The sequence below is a fragment of the Spea bombifrons genome, chromosome 5 (genome assembly GCF_027358695.1).
Source record: "Spea bombifrons isolate aSpeBom1 chromosome 5, aSpeBom1.2.pri, whole genome shotgun sequence".
In the NCBI taxonomy this organism is placed as follows: Eukaryota; Metazoa; Chordata; class Amphibia; order Anura; family Pelobatidae; genus Spea; species Spea bombifrons.
Window position 1 is genome coordinate 57724334 of NC_071091.1, and position 22769 is coordinate 57747102.

Sequence of the window (22769 nt, forward strand, 5' to 3'; positions counted from 1 at the left end):
TCACCCAATGTTTTGTGGAAAGTAAAAAAACCTAATATTTTATAAACAGCGTATCTCCTTGCTAATAAAGGAACCTAATCGTTAGACGCAAAGAATCCATTCCAGAAGTCGTGTAGATAAAGTATTTTGCCGTTCTAATTGTCTAACGAAACATCAACATTACCAAGATCCATTTTAACACTCTAGGAAATAAATGCAGAATCCTTTACAGAATTTGCGTGGTGGTGGAGCCATCTTCTACATGCATTTAGCAATCACAAAACACAGGCAAAGCAAATTATCTGAATAAGGAACACTATACTAAAAGTAAGTAGATTATTTAGCTTTTTTCACTACTGGTGACCAATCTTTGCAAACTAGCTTCTGTAATATTCCTTGTGGATATCTCAGTTTATCAGGAGAGTTGAGCCTTCAGCCAGAGTATTTTCTCTACCCCATTTCTGACTAAAATGTTTTTTTTGGGGAATCAGTTTGCCCTCAGTGCTGCAGAGGTCTTGTGGAAGGATCTGGTGTGAAGTGTGAAGAACAGACCTTAAGGTTATTCTATGATATTCATCGTCACCTCAAGGATCCTTTCCTTGTATTTGTAAAAGTGAAACCTTTCTATTACATTTCGTGGGACATTTTCAGGTGCTTTTTTGAGGTTTAAGGACCCTTTAGGGACCCTAGCAATTAGAGCTTCACCCTCAGAGTAAGGCTGCACCAGGGATGTAAATACATCATGAAGTTAATCTTCTAGTTAAGTAGAGGTTACCAATCGGTGATCCAGGTGATCCATGCGTGATCCTAAATCTTTTTTCATGTCTGTGAAATGTTTCCATTTCATGTCTGCTAAAAAATCCCGATATCATCCACAGATGCTGGGACTTTTGGAGATGGTACTGGGGTCAGACAGACATTTTCCCGCTCTTCTGGGAACGAAGATGGTGCTTTGTTGAATTCTTATGGAGAAAAAGGTGACTTTCTGTTGTTGTTTGCTGTTTATATATTTATGTCCTTTTTCTGTCCAATATCACTGAAATCACCTCTCCTGGTACAGAGCCTTAATGAAAAGCAGCCTTCTAGTTTTGATTCATCGTTTCATATAAGAATAAGGACAGACTGTCTATTTAGGGGAACACAGTTGATGAGGTTGAGAAAATATAACCCCATGGAATCACTAACAATGTGTACAGTAATGGTAATACAGAACATGTAATGTACTTTTAGAATTTAGGATAATGTAGAAATATGAGTTTTGCGCTCTACTTTCTGTCAAATGCGTTTGACAGTTTCTCTGTGCCTTCTATAAAAGGTTTTACTCCTAAAATTATGGTATTCTATTTAAAATACAATTTCCTTTTAAACCGAGAAGAGCTGATTCTACTATATTCTCAATGAAAGTTATAAGTGAAATAATTGCCCTCTTTTACCATTATTGTAATATTCTTTAAAAAAAAATAAAATAATATATATATATATATATATATATATATATATATATATATATATATATATATATATATATATATATAAGGAAGTAAGACTTTCCCCATCCATACTTGAGGTGACAAATTTAATGAGCAGACTATTAAAGGAATACTTGTTAACACTGAGATTTTAAAACCTGCCATGATTTTATATGTATAAAGAAATAGATATTCTTCTACAATGATTGGCTCCTAGTATAATAACTGTATTTGAGAAATATAAAATGCAGCTTCAGCTCAAAATATGCACTATTAATCACAATTAACCATTTCTACTTTTGATATTCTCATTAATAGGAACAATACAAAAGCTCCTCTAAGCACAAAGGCTGGTATGTTGGCTAAATTTCGATTTTAGGTTATGGTAAAATGATATATCTTTCAGCATTTGTAATTAAGGGTCTATTTTAATAAACTCTCAGGGTTAAGAAATTCACTTTTTGGTTATTTAAGTAAGAACTTCAGGAGCAATAAGGCTCAGGAACAACACATTTCCAGGAAACCGTTGTGACCGTTATATACAAATGCACAAATAAATACACCAAAACATAAACATAACACAAAAGCTCCCATTTGACCTGACAGGTTTCAGTTTCTTGTTGAACTTGATTGTATTCAACAGAACATAATAAAACATGCCAGCTATAAACTAAAGCTTTTTTTGTCAAATTATAACAGATATGGACATTAACGTTATTTACAGAAAGCATATTCCAAACATGGGACTGATATATGGACACAGGGCAGAACTGGGAATTAAAACCAGCCCTGGAAATAATTGAATTACCAGCCTCATATTTCAGGGTGACATTTTTTGGCACACTGCACATGTCGGGTTCTGGCCCCAATATTTTTTGTTCACAACAGGGACAAACCCTGCATTTTAAAAGTAAGTAAATAAGATACATATGAAAACAGATAGTTCATAATATTACTGTGGCCCATTACATCATCTAATGGGTCAGAAGAAGTATTTTAAGTATGAAATTACCATTTTCAAATGTATTTAAATAACTTATTGTGGCCCATGACATCATCTAATGTGTCGGAAAAAGTCTTTTAAGTTTGAAATTACTTTCACACTTGCAAATAAACCTGTCGCTCTCCTAAAAAATCTAAAAATAAGAGAGAGGCTGAGGGAGGGGTGTGTGAGCTACATGAATTTATCAGAGAGTGATTGTGTATACGTAAATACAGTATATGTATATATGTGTATGTGTATATTGTTAGAGTGGCTATGTGTATGTATGTGTATGGTTTTAGATTGTGTGTGAATGTGTGTTTTAAGTATGGTGTCAGAGTGTGGGTGTGTATATGTGTATACTTGTATGTTTATATGTGTAAGTGCATGGTGTTAGAGTTGCTATGTGTATGCATACATGTGTAAGTGTATGGTCTTAAGAGTGTGTGTATGTATGTATATATGTATATAAGTGTATGGTGTTGGAGGGGCTTTATGGTGTAAGAGTTGCTATATGTATGTATGTGTTGGTGTAGAGCTGCCCCTGACCATCATTATACCCCCAACATCCTAATTCATTTAAATCCCCCACCACAACCATATTTCCCTTTTCCATGTTTGATTAGGCATTGTTTTGCACGTGACAAATGGGACCTTCCTTTAAAGTACATAACATACTTCTAAAATAAAATAAAAAAACTATGCTAAAATAGAAAAAAATAATAACCAAGCTTTGCTCCATAGCTTACAAAATTACACGGAGAAGGTGTTATGATTGTCAAGGTGGGAGCAGAGAGACAGACTGTAGATCAGTCCTGTCCAACTTCATTAGTGTGGCGGGCTGGATTTTTTTTTAGATCAACAAGTTGGGGGTCCAGACCCATGAATATGCAGAAATGTGCATATATGTGTGTAGTTAGTAGTAGGTAAATACAGTAGAAGGTGGTAAATATGTGTAAATATATGAGCAGCTGCAATATTCTTGTGGTATTCCCAGATCCGTGAGAGGGCCAGTCCAAATTTAACCAGCCTTGTTTGAAGAATTTCCCAGAAGGGTTACATGCTCCTCCTACTTATCCTGTTGCTTTATACGATAATGTAGCATGGCATTAGCAAAAACCTGTCCAATAAACCTTCTTTATGTTCAGACCAGGAAGATTGTATTGTTGTCAGTTGTGATATTTTGGGTGACCTACTTGTTAAAGAGCATCTGTCACTTTTCCAAGTCAAAGAAATGCTTATGTATATACCGTGGGTGTTGCAATGTTAACTCATTATCCACCCAGTTATCAGGATCTGCATGATTGTTCCTTCCCATCATGGTATCTTACTCATACTGTTAATGTGCTGATTTTTGGCAGTCTTAGTGATGGTGGAGAAAGGAGAGACAGCAAATCAGGACAGAAAATTGATTAGATAATGATAGTTGTGCTATATGCAGCTACAGATCTCATCTTTCCTAAATTCAATTATTAAACTTAATATCTTCAAAATAAAGTACAAACTATAGGAAGTTTTAATCAATGAATATAGTTCAGCTGGGACTGCGACAATTCCTTCTTAAAATAAATGTCAAGGTTCCTACACAACATCAGAAAGCAGCTTGCCAGAGATAATTAACCCAGTTCTGCTGACTCTCCATTTTTTTTTTCTATATCCGTCAATACAAAAATGCATCATTTTTAGTTCTGGACTATTTAAAGCTATGAGCAGATTATTATGAAAAAAAAACACAAAAGTACACATCTTAGCATTATCTTATGTATATGGTATTGTGTTATGTATAGTTTCACATATAAAAAATAGTGACTTCCGGTGGGTAAATAGAAAAAAAAGAAAATCATAGTAGGGTACTCTAGAGTATAGTTTCAATGCAAGAATAATGTTGAACAGGGCCAGGCTGGCGATGGCCTGGCAGGCTTGACACTTTAAGGTGGCGGCTGCCTGTTGAAGTCAGTGTGGCTGACACTGTGCAGAAGCTGCAGTTGACCTCCTTCTCCGTGGTCCAGCAATGCTTGCCAAATTAATGCCTGCATCATTCACCAAGTCAGTCCTGGAGCTGACCCGCAGTAAGTGTGTCATGTGCAAAGAGATGTGTTCAGCTGAAAACATCTCCTGCATAGAAATTACGTGGCTTGTGGGGAAAGGGGCAAGTACATATGGGGAGATTCTGCAGAAACGAGCATATGATGTCTGGAGTGTCCCTTTATAGACAAATGCCTTAATTCACATCACATTATGTTCTCCAGTTTCTGCTTAAAAAGATTTATTCCTGCTGTGCCTGTTTAATGATATTTTCAACCCCACCGCAACTTAAATATGAGATACCTTTCAATAAAATAAGTTTGTAATTAATTTCATCATTTTATATGTTCTCTGCTAATAAATTATGTACTTTAAGAACATGTTGCTTAACAAGAGTTTATGAAAATCTTCCAGGATGTACTTCATCATTACTAAGACATGAATTAAATGCTTTACTTACAGTCGATATAAAAAGTCTACAAACCCATGTTAAAATGCCAGGTTCTTGTGATTTTAAAGAATGAGACAAAGATAAATCATGTCAGACCTTTTTCCACCTTTAATGTGACGTATAACGTCAACAATTCAATTGCAAAACAAGCTGGAAACTTTGAAGGGGGAATTAAAAAAAAAAAAAACTCACAATGCCCAGTTGTGCCAGGGATGCTTAGTTGTCCCCAGACTGGTGCTGTCACATGTGGTTCTACTTTTACATATGCTTATTATTTTATACATACCCTCCCATATTCCCTTAGCTCACCTCTCCTAGTCCCTCTAATGCAATACTTACACTAGCTTACAATGGCACTTTTACCTTTTACTTATTGTGTAATACACCCTAAATCCCTCTAGACTGAGCGTTTGAGCAGGACCCTCCTCAGCTGTTGTCTCTGTAAGTCAATTTGTTATGTAACATACTACTTGTTATGTCCTCTCTACCCATTGTACAGCACTATGGAATTTAATGGCGCTATATAAAACAATAAATAATAATAATAATATATAGCTGTGAGCACAGCACAAGGTTGCAATTCTATTAACCCACTGTTCTTTCGATCTTTGTAGATACTATGAGACATGACATGATAAAGGTGAATCTGAGAATGGCAGCTACCTATGAGAATGAACAGCCACCTGATGCCATATCAGGCCCCAGATTTTGAGAGAACAACTTCACTCCTTACTGCAGCTTTTACATTTTGCATCCATATTCTTTCTGTGTGATTGCGACTCATGATTCCAACCGAACATTCTACATGTCTTTAAAAAAAAATTAAAATGCTGATCACATCCATATGTTTGTTCGGGTTACTCTTGCTTCAAGTTGAAAACAAACCATAGTTCTTTGGTTGATTGTGAGCTCCACCTCAAGTAATTATCACTACATCTTGAAATAAATGTCTTTGCTGTTCAGTATGGTGGCCACAGAGCTATCTGTGTATCCAGCTGAAGTCTGCAAACTCAATAAATGGAATTGGTAATATTACACCTGAGGTTTTGTTTTCAAAATAAGGTTTTTAATTAACAATGTTCCATATGCTTTATAAACATGTATACAGTGTGTTAACAGGTACTGAATGATTAAAATGTTTCCACATTAGCAAATTCTATACTTTAGTTCTCCGTACTGAGATGTAAATTGATAACGAAAGAGGAATTGGTATCGGATTGCACAGAAAGCTGTCTGTAACTGAGATTCTCTGGTATACACAGGTGGTATGGATTCTCTATCTGTAGAGTTAGTCAGTCCGCTTCCCATCATTTTTTAATTCACTGACAATTTTTAATGGCTGTACTAGATTTAACATACATAGAGCCATTTGTAACATTTGATGTAAAAAGCTAACATAACCACATGGGTTGATTTTTATCAGATTTAGACATTGATACTTAAGTCTCATTTGCCTTCTCCCCTTAAAGCAAAATCTTGCTGTAGTATACGTGTGTGCAGTAGCAGGGTGGCTCAATTGGTAAAAAATACCGACACATGGTTCCTCTGGTCAAAGCGTCTTAAAGATATCTACTATACTTCATTAAATGCTGCTCTAGCGTACCTGGAATCGACACATGTTTTAAATGCCTAGTTATCTCAATAAAACATTTATCTTCATTTGGCGATTGTATTATTGTTAATGTTTTCTAGCAGGTTGAAAGATGCTGAAAGATGTATTGCAGAGGCTGTTTGGCTGTACTTATACCCACATTAATTGCCTTCTAGTCTTTGACTTTTCTGTTCATGGTTCCTGTATCTTAACTCAATCTGCTGGTTGCTGACTCTGCTGTATTCCCTTTAAATCAAGGCAGTCGAACGATGATGAGTTAGAGAGCCTTTACCCCTCTTCTGTCTCTTTTTTGTTATTTTTTTAGCCAAGTTTAACAATTAGCACAGTATACAATTTTAAGGACATTTTTTCTGACTACCGTGTGAAGAAATGTTTGAGTCAGCGTGAAAGCCTGTGTGAAACTGCACATAACTTTCTCTGACAAATGTGAAAGGAAGACAAATACAGAAACAGGAATCCAGTTAAACCAAAGGAACCCCAGAGCTGCAATATGGCTACTTTTAGGCAAACATTGTTCAAAGATAATGTTTGGTTGTTATGTTAAGTGGAGAAGGGAACAATGTTATTTATGTTATACTTGAAAGGGCAACATATAACCTGTTTTATTCTGCCCTGGGTAGATCACTGGTAGAGTCCTGGTCTAAATAAATTTAACTTCTTGCTACATAAAGGCAACATGATAGGCCACCACTTCATAGATTATACATTAAGCACTTGCCTAGGGACCCCAGAGCTCTGGGTGCTTGTCAGGCTCCATGTCTTGCGGGTTACAATGTTAGTGTGCCTAGTTCCCTGTATATCTGTTCCTTATTTTGCCCCATCCTGTTCATCTGTTTCTTTCTTGCCTGCTACATGTAAGCACCTTGGGTCTATTTTCCTTGTTTGGGTTATGTTCTTTAGTTTATGGTTAGTGTTGGACTTGCCTGATGTGAAGAACTGCAAAGCGGTGGCAAGCTTACATCTTATGACCATATGTTTAACTATATCTTCACATGGAACACGGATACAATCTATCCTGGCAAACATTATTCTTCACTCCCAAACTGGGTTTGAGAACAGGTAGTCCACTTAAAAAGAGTCATTGCTGCTATTTTCAATTCTAAACTCTCCAAAAATCAAAACGCTATTATTGTGAGCTTTGTTTTTTTTTTTTTTTTTTACAACTTCATTACTGTAAAATGCTCTTCCTAAAACTGTTCAGAGTTTTGTATGATCACCCAACTGCATGAGTGACTATAAATTGTTTTAACTCGACCTGGTTTAAGTTGGGTAGGGCCACAAGACAACAGTGCCCCCTGGCACTATTGTTGTTTAACCCAGCTATAGAGCCCCTGATTCGTCTCCTGGAGTCCATCATTGAGATTAAGGGCACCCCAGGGGGAGTAGTTGATCTTAAGACAGCAGCCTTTACAGATGACTTGTTTTAGTTTCTCATTAATCCTAGACAGCCAATTCTCCCCTTAGCAGAAATCTTTGAAATATTCTGACACTAAAATTCAGATTCTCAGGTTGCTGCTAGAATAATATTGACCAATAAGTACGCAAAACAAAGCAGGAATTCAGAGCATGCCCAGAGGCATAAATATTGGGGATACCTTCACAGTATATGGCCATATATTGCCTGCTACTTCATCACAGTACCCCAAGATTGGTGTTTCATATCTAATTTTTTAAGGGACTGAGCTGCATTTTAATCTAAAAGACACTCTCAAGCAATTTAAAGCCTTCTCTGGATGCCATTAATGAGCCACCTGTCTATGCCTTAGATGGGTGTTTTTTGAATGGTATTCACTGGGCATGCAGCAAATTCCAATACAAAAGTGCAGATATGTAGAGAGACACTTACAGAAACTGGAAACAAGCATCTGAATAACAGTTTATAGCTCTAATTTGTAAATGTTTTGTTCATCATGGGTAATTTCTTTTTACCATTTACACTAACGTGTATGCCTCAGCCTTTACCGCTACAATAACACAGGGAAACCATACTGACAATATGAATCATATTATCCACATTATTGAAATATGCCACATCCATTGCTAACAAAAAAATCACATCACTATCAATCACATAGGGATACCATCTCCATAGACAACCATTGGCAGTAGAATGGGCATTGTTATAGGATGCAACCTTTGCTGCAAGTCAGTTTGTGACATTTTGTCAGGGTCCACTCTCTGCTGCCTGAACCATGGCTGAATCATACTTCAGGCATATCATCTACTACCACTAGTGGCCACCCTCCTCCCTCTGGAGTGCTTACATTCAGATCATCAGGTACAGCTGTGCCTCATAGCATGACTGAAGCCCTGCCTTTATAAGACCTGCCCTGCCCTTCAGTCAGGGCCTTGGCATTGAAGTTAAAGGACTGCTTTGCTCTGAGCCTGTGCCTGTGCCTGTGCCTGTACCCGTTCCCGTGCCTGAGCCTGTACCCGTGCCTGAGCCTGTACCCATGCCTGAGCCTGTACTCGTTCCCGTACCGGTGCCAGTCGGTACTCGTACATGAGCCAGTACCTGTGCATAAGCCTGTACCCGAGCCAGTGGGCTTACCTACCAGTGGGCCTGCACCCGAGCCTGTACCTGGACCCGAGCCTGTACCTGCACCCGAGCCTGTACCTGCACCCGAGCCTGTACCTGCCGTCCGCTCTGCCTCAGCTCCCGTCTGCTCTGCCTCAGCTCCCGTCTGCTCTGCCTCAGCTCCCGTCCGCTCTCCCTCAGCTCCCATCATCTCTACCTCAGCTCCCGTCTCTCTGCCTTTCCAGTTCTGCTACTCTGTCTGTACCTATCTCTCTGTCACTATGCATAAAGGGGTACAGACAGAATCCCCCCTATCCCCTGCACATGGACTCCTACCCGACCTGCTAGCCCGGGTCCTGACACATTTCTGCCCTGCTAGATCTCTCCCAGCAAACTGTAAGTGCTATTATTATGAAGTGAAGTGTCTAGAAGTAACACCACCTCAGCTAAAAAGTGGTGGACCACGCACACTCACAGAACGAGCTTCTGTAGATGCATACAAGCCAAAGATCAAAATTTACCACGCCAAGTGCCAGCTGGAGAGGTGTAAAACACACCACCACTGGACTGAGGGAAGTGGTCTGCCTCTCTCCCTCCTGGAACTCCCCCATCACCCACTCGGTGGAGTTAAGGGTTCTTCTCTTTCGCAAATGTATATTTCAATTGTTCTTTGTTTTGTATTCACAACGGTGGAGATGTTCTGCCCACTGAAAGCAGGAGGGGTTAATATAACTGTGAGGCTGTGAGGCAGGTACAATGGTGGAGTCCGGTATGCAGGTACGTAACACAAGGAATCAGCAGATAGGGCAGGCGAGAATAAGCCGAACAGGGAAAAGAAAAAATGTCGGTGCGCTAAGCTAGTCACAGGCTCAAATAATACAAATGTAAATACGAGGCCTACCAAACAGGTGTAAGCATGCTGCAAAAACAGTGTATTGGCTGTACAATGTATACAAAAAACAAAAACTGTCTGCGCTTCTTACCCTAATAAAGTTGGCAACAAATATATAAACATAATATAAATGAGAGGTTTTGGTTATATGAATTGGCCAAAGCATAATTAAGCTCACCCGCCACGTCAAGGCACACTCTCAATAGGGTGAGAACCTACTCTCACCTCCTACGTAGTGGACACAAAGCAGTTTATACTGCTACCAAAACCTTATTAATGTGTTGGGGGAGGTGCAATTAAACCTCCTCCCTATTAACCCCTGGACAGCAAGCTGCAACCAGACTGATGAGGAGCCAACAACCTCAAATATGTGCAAACAGGGAAAAGAAAAAATGTCGGTGCGCTAAGCTCAACAGGCTCAAATAATACAAATTTGGTAGGCCTCGTATTATACATTTGTATTATTTGAGCCTGTGACTAGCTTAGCACACCGACATTTTTTCTTTTCCCTGTTTGCACATATTTGAGGTTGTTGGCTCCTCATCAGTCTGGTTGCAGCTTGCTGTCCAGGGGTTAATAGGGAGGAGGTTTAATTGTATTAAATACAACTTGTATTAATACAACTTGTATGCGTTATATTATATTGTTGCTTTACTCCAAAGTGTCTGCACTTGAACTATGGTATAACATTCGAAATGACCTAGTGGCATTCAACTAATGGGCATAGTACATCCACTGGGTGCAGTGAAGGGGCAGTGCCTAGTAGACTTCTGAAAATGGACTAGAAACGATTTGGAAAAATTCCTTGTTTAGTTTTCGGTCCATTTGTTTTCAGACCATGCAAGGGGGGATCGTTTTACATTTAAAAACAAAATTTTGTGTCATTCACTTTCTCGTGTTCTTGCACACTCTCTGGTTAAAGCTTTTATTCACACTCTCTTTCTCTCACAATCTCTGGAAATTAATTTTTAAATAGAGGTGCACCGTCAATCCATAACTGCAGTAAAGTGTTCCGTGCTGTGGGCAAAACAAGAATAGAACTTCTGGTTTCTTAAATGCAGCGCCATCTGGAAACCTTTGTTACAGTGTATTTGCTACATTGTATGCAGCCTTCTGGGAGGGGAGGGCAAAATGTTCATTTTATTTTTGCTGCATTCATTTTTGGACAACTGATTTAGTTTTCCGACCATTCAGAGGTCTTTTTTGTTTAAATACAAACAATCAAATACATTTTTGCATTTGAAATTGAAAACTATAATCCTACTCAGGAATTTCACACAGTCCAATTACTAATTTTGTCACCAATATTTATCAATCAATATAATAATTGAGGTTTTGCTGATGGGTGCAATGAATTGCTTATATATGCCTTTAGAGATTAAAAGTAATTTATCTTTAGTTTGACTTGCTGCTTTCATCTTATCCATCTATCAAACTATGCTTGTGTTTAAACCTCCTAAGTATTAAGTGTTCCTTTGTATTTTAGGTATTTTAAGTTTCATTCTCATTTCATTCTCATTTATGCAACATTTTGCACCTATCATGTATGTTAAATATACTGAATGCAGTCTGCATCAATTAAGCAATATATGTAATAATATATATATGTGTATATATATATATATATATATATATATATATATATACGATTTTATAAATCGAAAGGTATAAACTGCTAGTCCATACAGCTCAATAATATGTCAGTCATATGCAGTTGTTGATGGGTACAGTGTATCTTTATCTTTATTTGCTGCTCTCTCTCAATTAACTAACAAAACAAACTGAAATATCTCTGTTCTATGATAATGATAATGTGTTGATAGAGTGATCATTACATACTTTAAAACACATTTCTGTCTTTTTGTGGCTCTTTAAATGCCAAATAATAGCATGTCCCTTCTCCATTAATTGGAAAAATATAATGGCAATTTTAAGGGAAATACAGGTTTTAGTATTTAAAAAAATAAATCACAAACAACAATCATGGGAGTTATCAAGCCTTATTATACAATTCAATATATTCTATAGATGTAAACAGAGATGACAAATTGTCCTTAAAGCAGGTCAGAGAAGGGGCTACCTCTGGACTTATTAAGAGTCATTCTTCAGCGCTCAGGAGAGGAAAAACCTAATTTTTCAGAGGAACCTCTGAGGTACCACGGCTGGAAGAACTGCCCTCCACTCTGGGCATTATTGGTTCATTTTAACGAGGGGGTGTGGATTTTAAAAGTAGTTAATCTGGGAGGAATACTGAGCTGATCACATGAACAGAAATCTTTGGATTTAATGCAGATACATTTCTTTTTTAGAAATTGTAAACCACATCATCTACCTCCCAACATTTCAAATGGCCAGAGAGGGATACCTTTATTTTAAGGGGTGTGGTTAGGGGAGTGGCCAATGGTCAGGGCTTTACCAACACTTTTATGTGAGTTTATGTGAGTACAATCTTACTTTCATTTATATAGTGGCACGAGATTACACAGCAATGTATAGTGACAGTTGTAATCGTTATGACTTATTGCTGAATATGCAGAAGGGAACACCATGCTCATGCTATATATATACAGTATATATATATATATATATATATATATATGTAGTATAAATATATATATAGTCACCCGCTAATGAGGTCCCTGTGTCCCCCGCTATACTAACCTCACATCGGGGTAAGGGGAAAGTGGTGGGCAAGGGATCCTTGCTAGGGGTAGGCATGATATATATATATATATACACACCGTATTTACTTGATTATAAGACGACCCCCCCCCCCAAATCTGAATAGTAATTTAGGAAAAAAAGAAAAAGCCTGAATATAAGACGACCCTATCGGAAAAAGTTTTACTAGTAAATACTAAATACTAAAGGTCATGTGAGGCCGGTGCTGCGTCATAGAAGCTACGGCGGAAGTACAAGCTGTAGCGGGGGTTGTCTGCGTTCGCCAAGCGGACGTTCACGGCTGGCAGCGAAGAGAATTCCCCGCAACGCTGCTGGGAATTCTCCTCTCTGGCAGCCAGGGAAGGTCTGTGCGATGCGCGTAGACAACCTCCGCTGCTGCCGGCACTTTCACCGGCGCTCGGTGATAGACGCCGGTGTAAGTGCCGGTAGCAGCTGCGGTGACCAGACAGGAGGATCCAGGTCCCCTGCAGCGCTGATAAAGGGACATCTAAATTTGGGTAGTTTTACACCATGAGCTGACTGTATTTCAGAATGTGCATTAATTTAGCATACCTCCCAACATTTCAAATGGCCAAAGAGGACTTGTGTGGGTGGGGCAGGGCTTTATCCAAGTCTCTCTGTAATTAAATAAGGCAATGCTATACAACTCAGTTAATATATCATCCTCGATTTTATACATGTTATTGTAACGTTTAGGGCTGCAGAACACTGAAATACGCAGAACCAAACATTGAAAACAGATTAAAAAATCGTAGCAAGTGTAACTGTTATTGTCAATTCCATACAGCATCAGTTATTGTTAAGTATTTTCCTTGTCCCTAGTTTTAATACTGCTACTGAATATACTGGCGCTTTATAAATGAATGTAATATGATGAGAGATGGAGGGATTAGGGTCCCAAAGGGTTACATTTGGGAGAAGTGTATGATTGTCAAGGTCCCTTTTAAGATCAATCTAAAATGTATATATATATTACGCAAATGAAAAAAAAAAGGTGACTGGCTGGCAAATGGAAAGATTCTGGAAGGATCAGGGGTGATCTGGAGGGCAACCAAAGAGGTTACTTATACTGCAGGCTGTGGAATGCTGGGGATTATTTTGTGTAATAAAAAAGGGGGAGCTGAGTGACACAGGGAACATTTTTGGACGGTTCAGGATGTTAATTGGAGGGCAATTAAGAGGTTGAAATAATGTGTAAGGTGTATCCCATCAGGCCCCATCGACTTAGTTGTCTTTACTTTAGACAGCTGAAGTAGAACCTCTTCCTCGATAAACTCATATGTATCAAATGACTCAATAGTCTAACCCTTTCCTTCATTTTCATCTGTAAAAACTGAACAAAAGTATTCATTCAGTCAGCTAGACCTTTATCATCTTTTACATACCTTCCTTCTTTTGTTTTCGAACTAATCCTTGTTATACTTTCCTTTTCTCATTTATATATATCTAAAAAAAAACATTTTATCTCACTTTTTTTTTACTGATGGCAATTCTCTCTTCTGTGTGTGGTTTGGTAGCTCTTATAGCATGCTTTGCCTTTTTTCTGCCTAATCGTATAGATCTTACCAGAATGAGGAATCTGCACACACACCAAAGGAACTCAGGTGCTTAACTGTGTCAGGAAGGGCCAGCTCCCCAGTAGATCAAAATCTACTTGATAAAGACCTCATTGTGAGGTCGAAACATTGTTGCTGTCTTCCTTTAATAAATGTGCCTGAGCTTGGAACCCTTGAGTGCCTGGAGCCTTTATTTATTTTAATCTTATAGATCTGTCTATCTTTGTCACTTTGGGGGTTTGTTTGTATTTACTAAAAGCTAGCTTCTTGTGTTTTACTATTCTGGCCACTTCTGCGGAGTAGCACAGTGATTTCTTTAATTTTTTACTTTTACTTTTATCTAATGTTGTTTTAAAGATAATCCCAGTAGGGCGTTTAGAATATCTGTACTCCGGGCACAACATAGGACGTACTATTATGTCCTCTGTCACCAAATTAGCATGTTCCTATAAATATAGGGATAATATGAAGGGATATAGAAGTTTTGCTATTTCAGAAGAATAAATCACAAGCAACAATCATGGGAGTAACAAGCTTTATTATACAATTTAATATATTCTATGGATGTAAACAGAAAGGACAAATTGACCTTAAAGCAGGACAGAGAAGGGGCCATCTCTGTACTCATGAAGAGTCATTCAGGAGAGGAAAAACCTCCAATTTTTTTGGAGGAAACCTCTGCGGTACCATGGCTGGAAGAACTGCCTTACCTCTGGGCATTAAGAGGTTCATTTTAACGAGGGGATCAGAATTTTAAAAGTAGTTGATTACTTAATTTTAACATCAGGACACAGAACAAACTAAAATCTAATTTAAAAACTATTGACCGATACATATTAAAAACAGTAAAGCTCTATTCCTTTCTTTAAGAGAATATGTTAACAGAGTCCTTATGACTGAAAACTTTGGTCTTCAGATTTAATATCCAGAAAGCCACATCCTTCATATCGACCTGCAGTTCACAAACTTCAGATTTCTGCTGGGATCCTGACACTCTGCGAATCTCTTTGCCAGAGAGCCGACACTCTGCAGATCTCTTTGTCAGGCAGCCAGCAGTTTTGACATAAGTCTTCAGATTTCTTTGTAGCTTTTGTATTCCAGACTGATGGATGTGCTCTTGTGTGAAGATGTTTTGTTATACTGTGGCTGTGCTGCATAGACTGCAACATTTTTTGTGACATCACAATGATAAGAGCAGGCAGGAAAGATTTCACAATGCACATTTAGCCCATCAGCTACCAGCATTCTGCACATCCCACAGACGTTGCGTCACTAGAGCTGCTATGAACTTCCCATGAAAACAATTCAATACATTTTCTAGATATTCAGAGGGGGAATTTAATGTTTTGTGGTCTTGTAGGGCCCTGAAATCTGAGGTTACTTAAAAGATGAACCAATGAAATGTGAGATGGGGAAATAATTTGAAATGGCAGAATGAAGAATGGAAGGAAATAGGATTTTAGTGACAATGCACAATGAAATTCCTATCATGGAGTCGTCTTCTTATCACACACTTACAAGGGCTGTTGGAACAAACCAGCCCCAACCAATGAGGAGAGAGAATTTCACATGGGGTTAAATAAAGCAGCTGAGAGAAGTAATCAGCAGATCACATAAACAAGAGGCTGAGGTTTTAACCAATTCATGCCCATATGGACGTACCAGTATGTCCTAAAAACTGTGCTTAAAAGCCCATTAGGACATACTGGTACATCCTGACTTTCTTGTAGCGCAGGTACTTGGGAGATCTGTTTACCTGCTGAATGATTGCTTGTAACAGCACTGTTACATAAGGAATGCGCAATCCAACATTCCCTTCTCTAAGACATCACTGCTGACATCCACCGGAAGGTCAATGGAGGACAGGATATACCCATCAGGGTCTGTCTGTTCTATGAAGCCTTGCCTGTTGATCACACTGTGATCAGTGCAGGGGAGATCAAAGAGAGTGAGAAATATTTTATGAAATATGGGGAAAAAAATGAGAAATACAGTAAATAAATAAACAGAAACATGCCAAGATCTTGTGGAAAGCCTTCTCAGAAGAGTAGAAGCTGCAAAGGGGGGCAACTGCATATTAATGTCTATGTATTAAGAATGAAACATCGTAGAAGTCCCTGTTGCTGTAATGTCAGGTGTCCCAATACTTTTGTCCATATAGTGTATGTGTCCACAGGGATACTATGATGGTTGAACCCCTCTTATTTACTTTATTTATAGTTATTTAGGGATCCACCGATATATCGGTGGCCGAAATGTATTGGCCGTTGCTCGTGTTGCTGAATTAAATATACCTCACTGAACTACTGGAGCGCTGAGCGACTTTAATTGTGATATTTTGGGGTGCTGGTGGAGCTCAGTTAAAGCACCAGAAATACTGGAGTGCTGTTCTGCTATTTATAAATTGGCTTCTGTACCAATACACCATTATGTGTGTTACTGTTATTTTCAATACCATATTGTGTTAGTTTTAATGTCAGTCCCCTATTGTAACAGTGCTTCTTAATCTACAGGCGCTATATAAATAAATGTAACGAGGGACAGAGGGGTTTGGGTTGCAATAAGTGACACTTAGGGTGTGTTTTTCTTTGGTATTTTTGTCACTGTCCTTTTTAAGATCAATCTAGGATTCATACCATCCAAGCTAGGCTTCTTTTCTTATGTTTGTTATATTTTTCCCTTTGTTAAATATTAACTTCATATTAAATATGATATATACATGCATACACATATGAACACATACAATGAGAAAATACGCAGAGGCATTTTTTGAAGGTTTGTTTGTATTACCATAACAATTCATAAAAACAATTCATAAAAACAATAACACCCAACAAAGTTTTTCATAAAGTGAGACACTGAGGTAGAGATTTACATTCTGCATAAGAGGTAATTAAACAAAACCTTAAAACATTTATAAAAATATAACTTTTAAGAATGTATCATTAGCAATCATGTAATTGCACCCTTAAAATTGCCAATTTGAGTTGGATATTAAACAGGGCTTAAGTCACCCTTGGGAAATGCAGCATTATTGACATGTTCCATTAGCTTAAAGAGTATTTTAACAAAAGTGTGTAATTAAAAGGAAGCCCTTGGAGTTATCCTTGGTTCTTAAAATGTGCCATTTAATACAGAAATGGAACAATAATTTTTCTTGATTTGGGATAGTCTTCAAACTTCTCAAGGTACCATCTGAAAGACATGACAAGATACGGGTTATTTTCATGTGTAGAAGCAGACTAGTTTAACTCCTAAACAGTAATGTGTAATGTTTTTACACAGGACATATGCAAATACATAAAATCACCAATAAATATATTCAGACAATTTTTGAGACTATACATTTCTTATCAGGGCCGCCATCAGAACCTTTGAATCTTTTTTTAACGGCAAATATGGTGCAGAAAAGCCATTTAGGGGCACAGACAAGCCATTTGGGTGCAAATATAGCACAGAAAAGCCGCTTGGGGAGCAAAGATGGTGCAGAAAAGCCATTTGGGGGTACTGACAAACTATTTGGGCACAAAGATGATGCAAACAAGCCATTTGGGAGTAAAGGTGGAGCAGACAAGCCATTTGGGCACAATGATGGCGCAGACAAGCGTTTTGGGGACAAAGACGTTATTGAAGCATTTTGGGAGACTAGCGACATCTCTACCCATGAGGACTAGGGTGACCACATTTTATTTTTGCCATTCAAGGACACAATATGGAGGGGATGAAATTACACACGCAGGCATATATTATATATACCTCACATATACACTCATTCACATATGTACACACCGCCACATACACACAAAATATATTTTATATACATTCTTAGGAAGCCTTGCGAACCATGCTGATTTCAGATTTAATAATATATTTATATTATTATATTCATACAGTCATTACCAGACATATGCAGTCTGAAACAATTAACCCCCCCCCCATTACCAGACATTACAGACACAAAGTCACACACACACTCAGTGGGTTTCTTAATTGTGCTGGCTGCAGCTTACACTGAGCTCTGTGTAAAGGGCCAATCAGGAGGGGCTTCTGAACCCTCAGCCACTCAGCAGAGTTGATAAGTCTCCCTTGATTGAGACCTCCTTTCCCCTAGTAAGGGCTACTCCTCCAGATGTTCACTCCCCGATTGAAGGATCGGCGAGAGGGTGTCACTGCAAGAGCTGCCATATTGCCCTTCAAGTGAGGACAAAAGTTGGCGCTGGAATATGTGCTTGGAGATGAGGACAAAGATAGAACAGAAGAAATAAAGAGAAGGGGAAAAATAGAAGATGAAGAAGAGGAAGGTGCGGAAGAGGCTGCAGAAACGTCACCAGAGAAAGAAGGGAAACATTTTGAGAGCATGAGAGAGAGTGAATAAAAGAATGAGAGAGTGAATGTGGGCACCGGGCTACGAATATCACATTTTCTGCCAAACCGAATGGGCAGGGGATGAAATTCGTATGGGCCAAAGACGAACCTAAAAATTTGTTCTGGAATTGTTTTTGGCCCATTTACACATGTAAAATTATTAATTAGAGAACATAAATAACCTGCATTTTATATCATGATCATGCCAAAATATATTTATGCACAAAGTTCAATTGTAAGTCTAGCCCTTGTGAAAAAGAGCCTTTTCTCCTTATGAAAGTTTTATTGTGATCATGACTTTCTCACTATTAGCTCTGCAAACATCTCAACTTTCTATAAAAAAAAAATATATATATATATATATATATATACATATATGTAAGAGAAAGACTATTTACTGATGATGCTGCTGTGCTCTTGAAGAGAGGACCAAAGTTGTGAAGATGGCAAATGCTGCTCCAGGTATGGACCATTCAGCCACTGCAAATCCAGACCATTCAAGTATTTCACCAAAAAAGTTTGCTCCGGAAACATATTCAAACAAACCTCCTGAAGAAACAGAAAAGCCAACATGCAGTCAGGTGTGACAATCAACTCATGTAAATAAATATCTCAGGATCGGGGAACTCCTAATAATTGCAAACCCAACTATAATTTCTACAACCAAAACATGAATCCTATCACAGGATTATAATGTAACGTCAAAGTTGGAATTCCGTCTTAACCCACATACTTTGAGCCTGGCCAATTCAGTGTGCCCTATAAAATCATATATTTTTGAAAACTAGACACCCCAGGGTATGTCAGATGCTGGTATTTTAACTCTTTGCATGCACAAATTTTACCACCGGCCGTTGTCAAAGTTTGCAGTACAGTGATAACCCACATGCATGGGTTTGTTGGGGACTAAAAGGCCACATTTGGGACGTGTGCATTTTAGACATGTGGTCATCCTTCCCCCTGTGTTAATTGGGACATTGTTGAACCTGGCCAACTCAATTTATCAAATCATACATTTTTTAAAAGTAGACACCCCGTGGGCATGCCCATATTTTAACTCTTTCCATGCGAGAATTGTTTGAAGATAAAGCGCTAATTTTATGACTTGCTCAAGTCTTGCTAATGGGAAATTATTTTTACATAAAAATATTTTTATATATTATTTCTTTTTTCATATTTTTTGGAACTGGAAGGTTCCCCTGGTGGTGCCATCAATGGGAAATTATTTTTACATTTAAATTTTTTTTCTTCTTAGTTTTCTTCTTTTTTTCTGCTTACATGTACTACAGCTGTGTCCCTTCTTGTGGTTGGACACAGCTCTTAATCCAAAAACTACTATCAATGCTGCTGGTATAGACACTTATTAGAAAACCCAGGGTGCTCATGGAGACAACGGGATGAATTTAATGGTTTGGACAGAACCATTATGTAATGCACATGTTGTGCGAGGGGATGTTAATTAAAAAGAGTGTTAAAGTTTCTTAAATGAGCATGCCATTTTGCTAGAAAAAGAATATGGACCTAGAATTCATGTCAATGATCTAGGACAATATCAACCAATATGCTTACTTACCCCTGGGTATTTTGTAGCCCGTTTCTCCTGGCTTCCTAAGGTTTCTTAGTATGTGGTCAGAGTAAATGTTGATAAACATCCCAGATAAAAACATTGCTATGCCTGTAAACAGGAAGTAAAAAAAAAAATGAAATCATTAGTTTACTCATGCAAACTTAACAATACTGGTAATTATAGAGTATGCCACCTATAGATAATATTGGCTATAAATAGGTATCAAGGATTCATTTCTGCCAACCTTCAATTTTTTTAATTCATTTGAAACATTTCACGCCCTAAAATGCTAATGCTCTATCAGATGATGGTTTCAGAGGACAATTATCTGGGATACTAAATGATGACTAATTACACTAACAGCAATCACAGTCCCATCATGCCTAAGTTCCAGCACTTACACATCCATGCTATCACACACACACACAAATTCATTAATTCACAGATTCATTCCCTCAATCACGCATACTCATTCAAACACCCTCCCCTAATCCCTTACCTGCACTGCAGCTCTCGATGCCGCTCACAGACTTCAGCAGGGGGCGCGGCCTCCCTCTGCGTTCTCTTGTACTGCACAGAGGAAGCAGGACTGGAGCAGAGTCATGCAATATCAGGTTCCGCTTCTTCTGTGCAGTACAATAGACCCTCCCACAGGTAAGCAGCAGGGCTCTTGTGATCCTGGCTGCCGATCTCACGCGGGCCGCACCTCGAGGTCCCACGGGCCGCATGTTGGACGCCCCTGGTCTAATGATTGCCCACAACTTTTCTATAACCTTGCTGTGGGCTGTTTTGCATAATCCATTTGTTTTGATACAGTGGGTATCACCAGTCTTACAAAACCACAGACTACACAATAACGAAAAAGAAACAAAAATACATACCTGCTATGAAACGAGGATCATGGAGCCATTCCGGTGTGAAAGCGGCTTGTCTACAGAGGTAACTGCTCTGGAGATATCCATTGTAACAGCAGAAGATGAAGGCAAGGGCAAACGATACAAATGGTGTAGGCTTTCCTCCACGGATGAAAAATGGGAAAATGAATGTACTGTGGAAACATATACACACACATTATGAATACACAACTCATGCAAATCAAAGTACTGATTAACGTTCTATGTGTTACTTTTTAGAGAGAATTACAAAAAAGAGACGGAGATGGCTGTGAGGAAAAAGTGATTATGGCCCTTGGAAAAGTGGCCTTATCGTCATAACAGCCAATAAAATCATTATAGTCATTACAGGAGACCTTTTCAAAATAAAAAAAATATATATATATATATACACTTTAACCCCTATTTACATACAGACTTTTTATGTGTTTGGCTTCTTTCCCTTTACTTGAGGGGCTTCATTTTCAGAGACCGCATGCCCTGATGGCACATTTGGCGTACCTCTCAACTTCTACCCCCAGCAAATCAGGAGGCTGCGCTTGGGAGGTAGAGTGTCACCCAAACTGGCAGCACTACTGAGCATGCGCATGCAGATGGCACTTGTTTCCCCCATACATGCCTGCACACAAACATACATTCTTATACACAAACACAAATACACTTTCATGCTCACACACAAACCCTTACACATACACTCTCATTCTAACATACATATAATCCTCTCAATCTCAAGATTGTAAGGTAATGTATCAGTTTGTCTTAGTCTGTCAATCCTAGCCTTGTCATACCCCTTCAATATATGTATTGTAAGAATCACTGCCTAAATTGTTGGCACTATATAAATAAAAGATAATAATAGCATACTTCCTCCCGCCATCCTCCCTACCCTCACTCCCAGTGTTCTTTCTGGTGCTCGCACGCAACCTTGTGTTATGTGACCCTGTTGCGTTCTTGTCTCCCAGAGTACCAGGGTGGCCGGACTGATCCAAAATTATTTACAAAGGGCTGGTCCTGCTGTAAAGGTTCAGACCCCAATCAGTCATTGGCCTTGTCTTAGATTCAGAAGCCATTTGCCTATCTCTGTTAACATCTACCACTTCTGCAGAAACTCTGTTCAACTTATCTACCATCTCAGCAAAGTAAAACGTGTATGACCCTACCGGTGAAAGTAGTGCAACGTAAAGGCTCCCAAGAGGGTCAAGTTGACAGCTCCAACCTTTGGCTGACTGAGGATGAAGTAGACAGGAAAGGCAAACGAGGGCAGTTCCTGAATGAACCAGGCCCAGCGGACAGGAACCGGGGGTCCGAATGTAGAGCTGGAGTAACGACCATACGGCATACGGATAAAGCGCAACAATCCATAGGAGGTGAATCCCATAACTATCATAAGAAGGGACAGCACCTCGAGCAGCCGTCGCTCATTCTCCAGCACATCCGCAAACCACTTGGACACCATCGTCTTCCCCAAAGTGACAGGTCCGCGGACTCCGCGGTCGTTGGAAACTAACAGGACATACCTGTCCAACTTGCCACCACGTTGCCTAGGCGACAACCAATCAAAAAGGTTAAGGTGGGGCTTACAATGACGCTCTTACCAATCAGGAGTGAGAATGTAGCTGAGGCTTGAAGCTGGCATAGACAGGGAACGGTTTCATAATAATTGGGGTAACATCATTGGCTCTTACAGTAGCCAACAAGAAGGTGACTGTGGTTCTAATTGGTTAGTACTCATTGACTCGTGGCGTCACGTGGCAGTAGGAGTAACCCGAGTAAAGTGG

General features: G+C 38.8%; 1 protein-coding gene across 1 annotated transcript; it reads right to left on the reverse strand.

Moving 5' to 3' along the window:
• Positions 1 to 16928: 16928 nt before the first annotated feature.
• On the reverse strand, positions 16929 to 22526 carry SRD5A1 (steroid 5 alpha-reductase 1). The gene is made up of 5 exons (XM_053466877.1): positions 22152 to 22526; positions 20980 to 21146; positions 20105 to 20206; positions 18930 to 19080; positions 16929 to 17361 (listed from the first exon to the last, which is right to left on the reverse strand). Exons 1-5 carry the CDS (start codon positions 22445 to 22447, stop codon positions 17295 to 17297), a joined length of 783 nt encoding a protein of 260 aa, XP_053322852.1. The 5' UTR covers positions 22448 to 22526; the 3' UTR covers positions 16929 to 17294.
• Between the last annotated feature and the right edge of the window lie 243 nt (positions 22527 to 22769).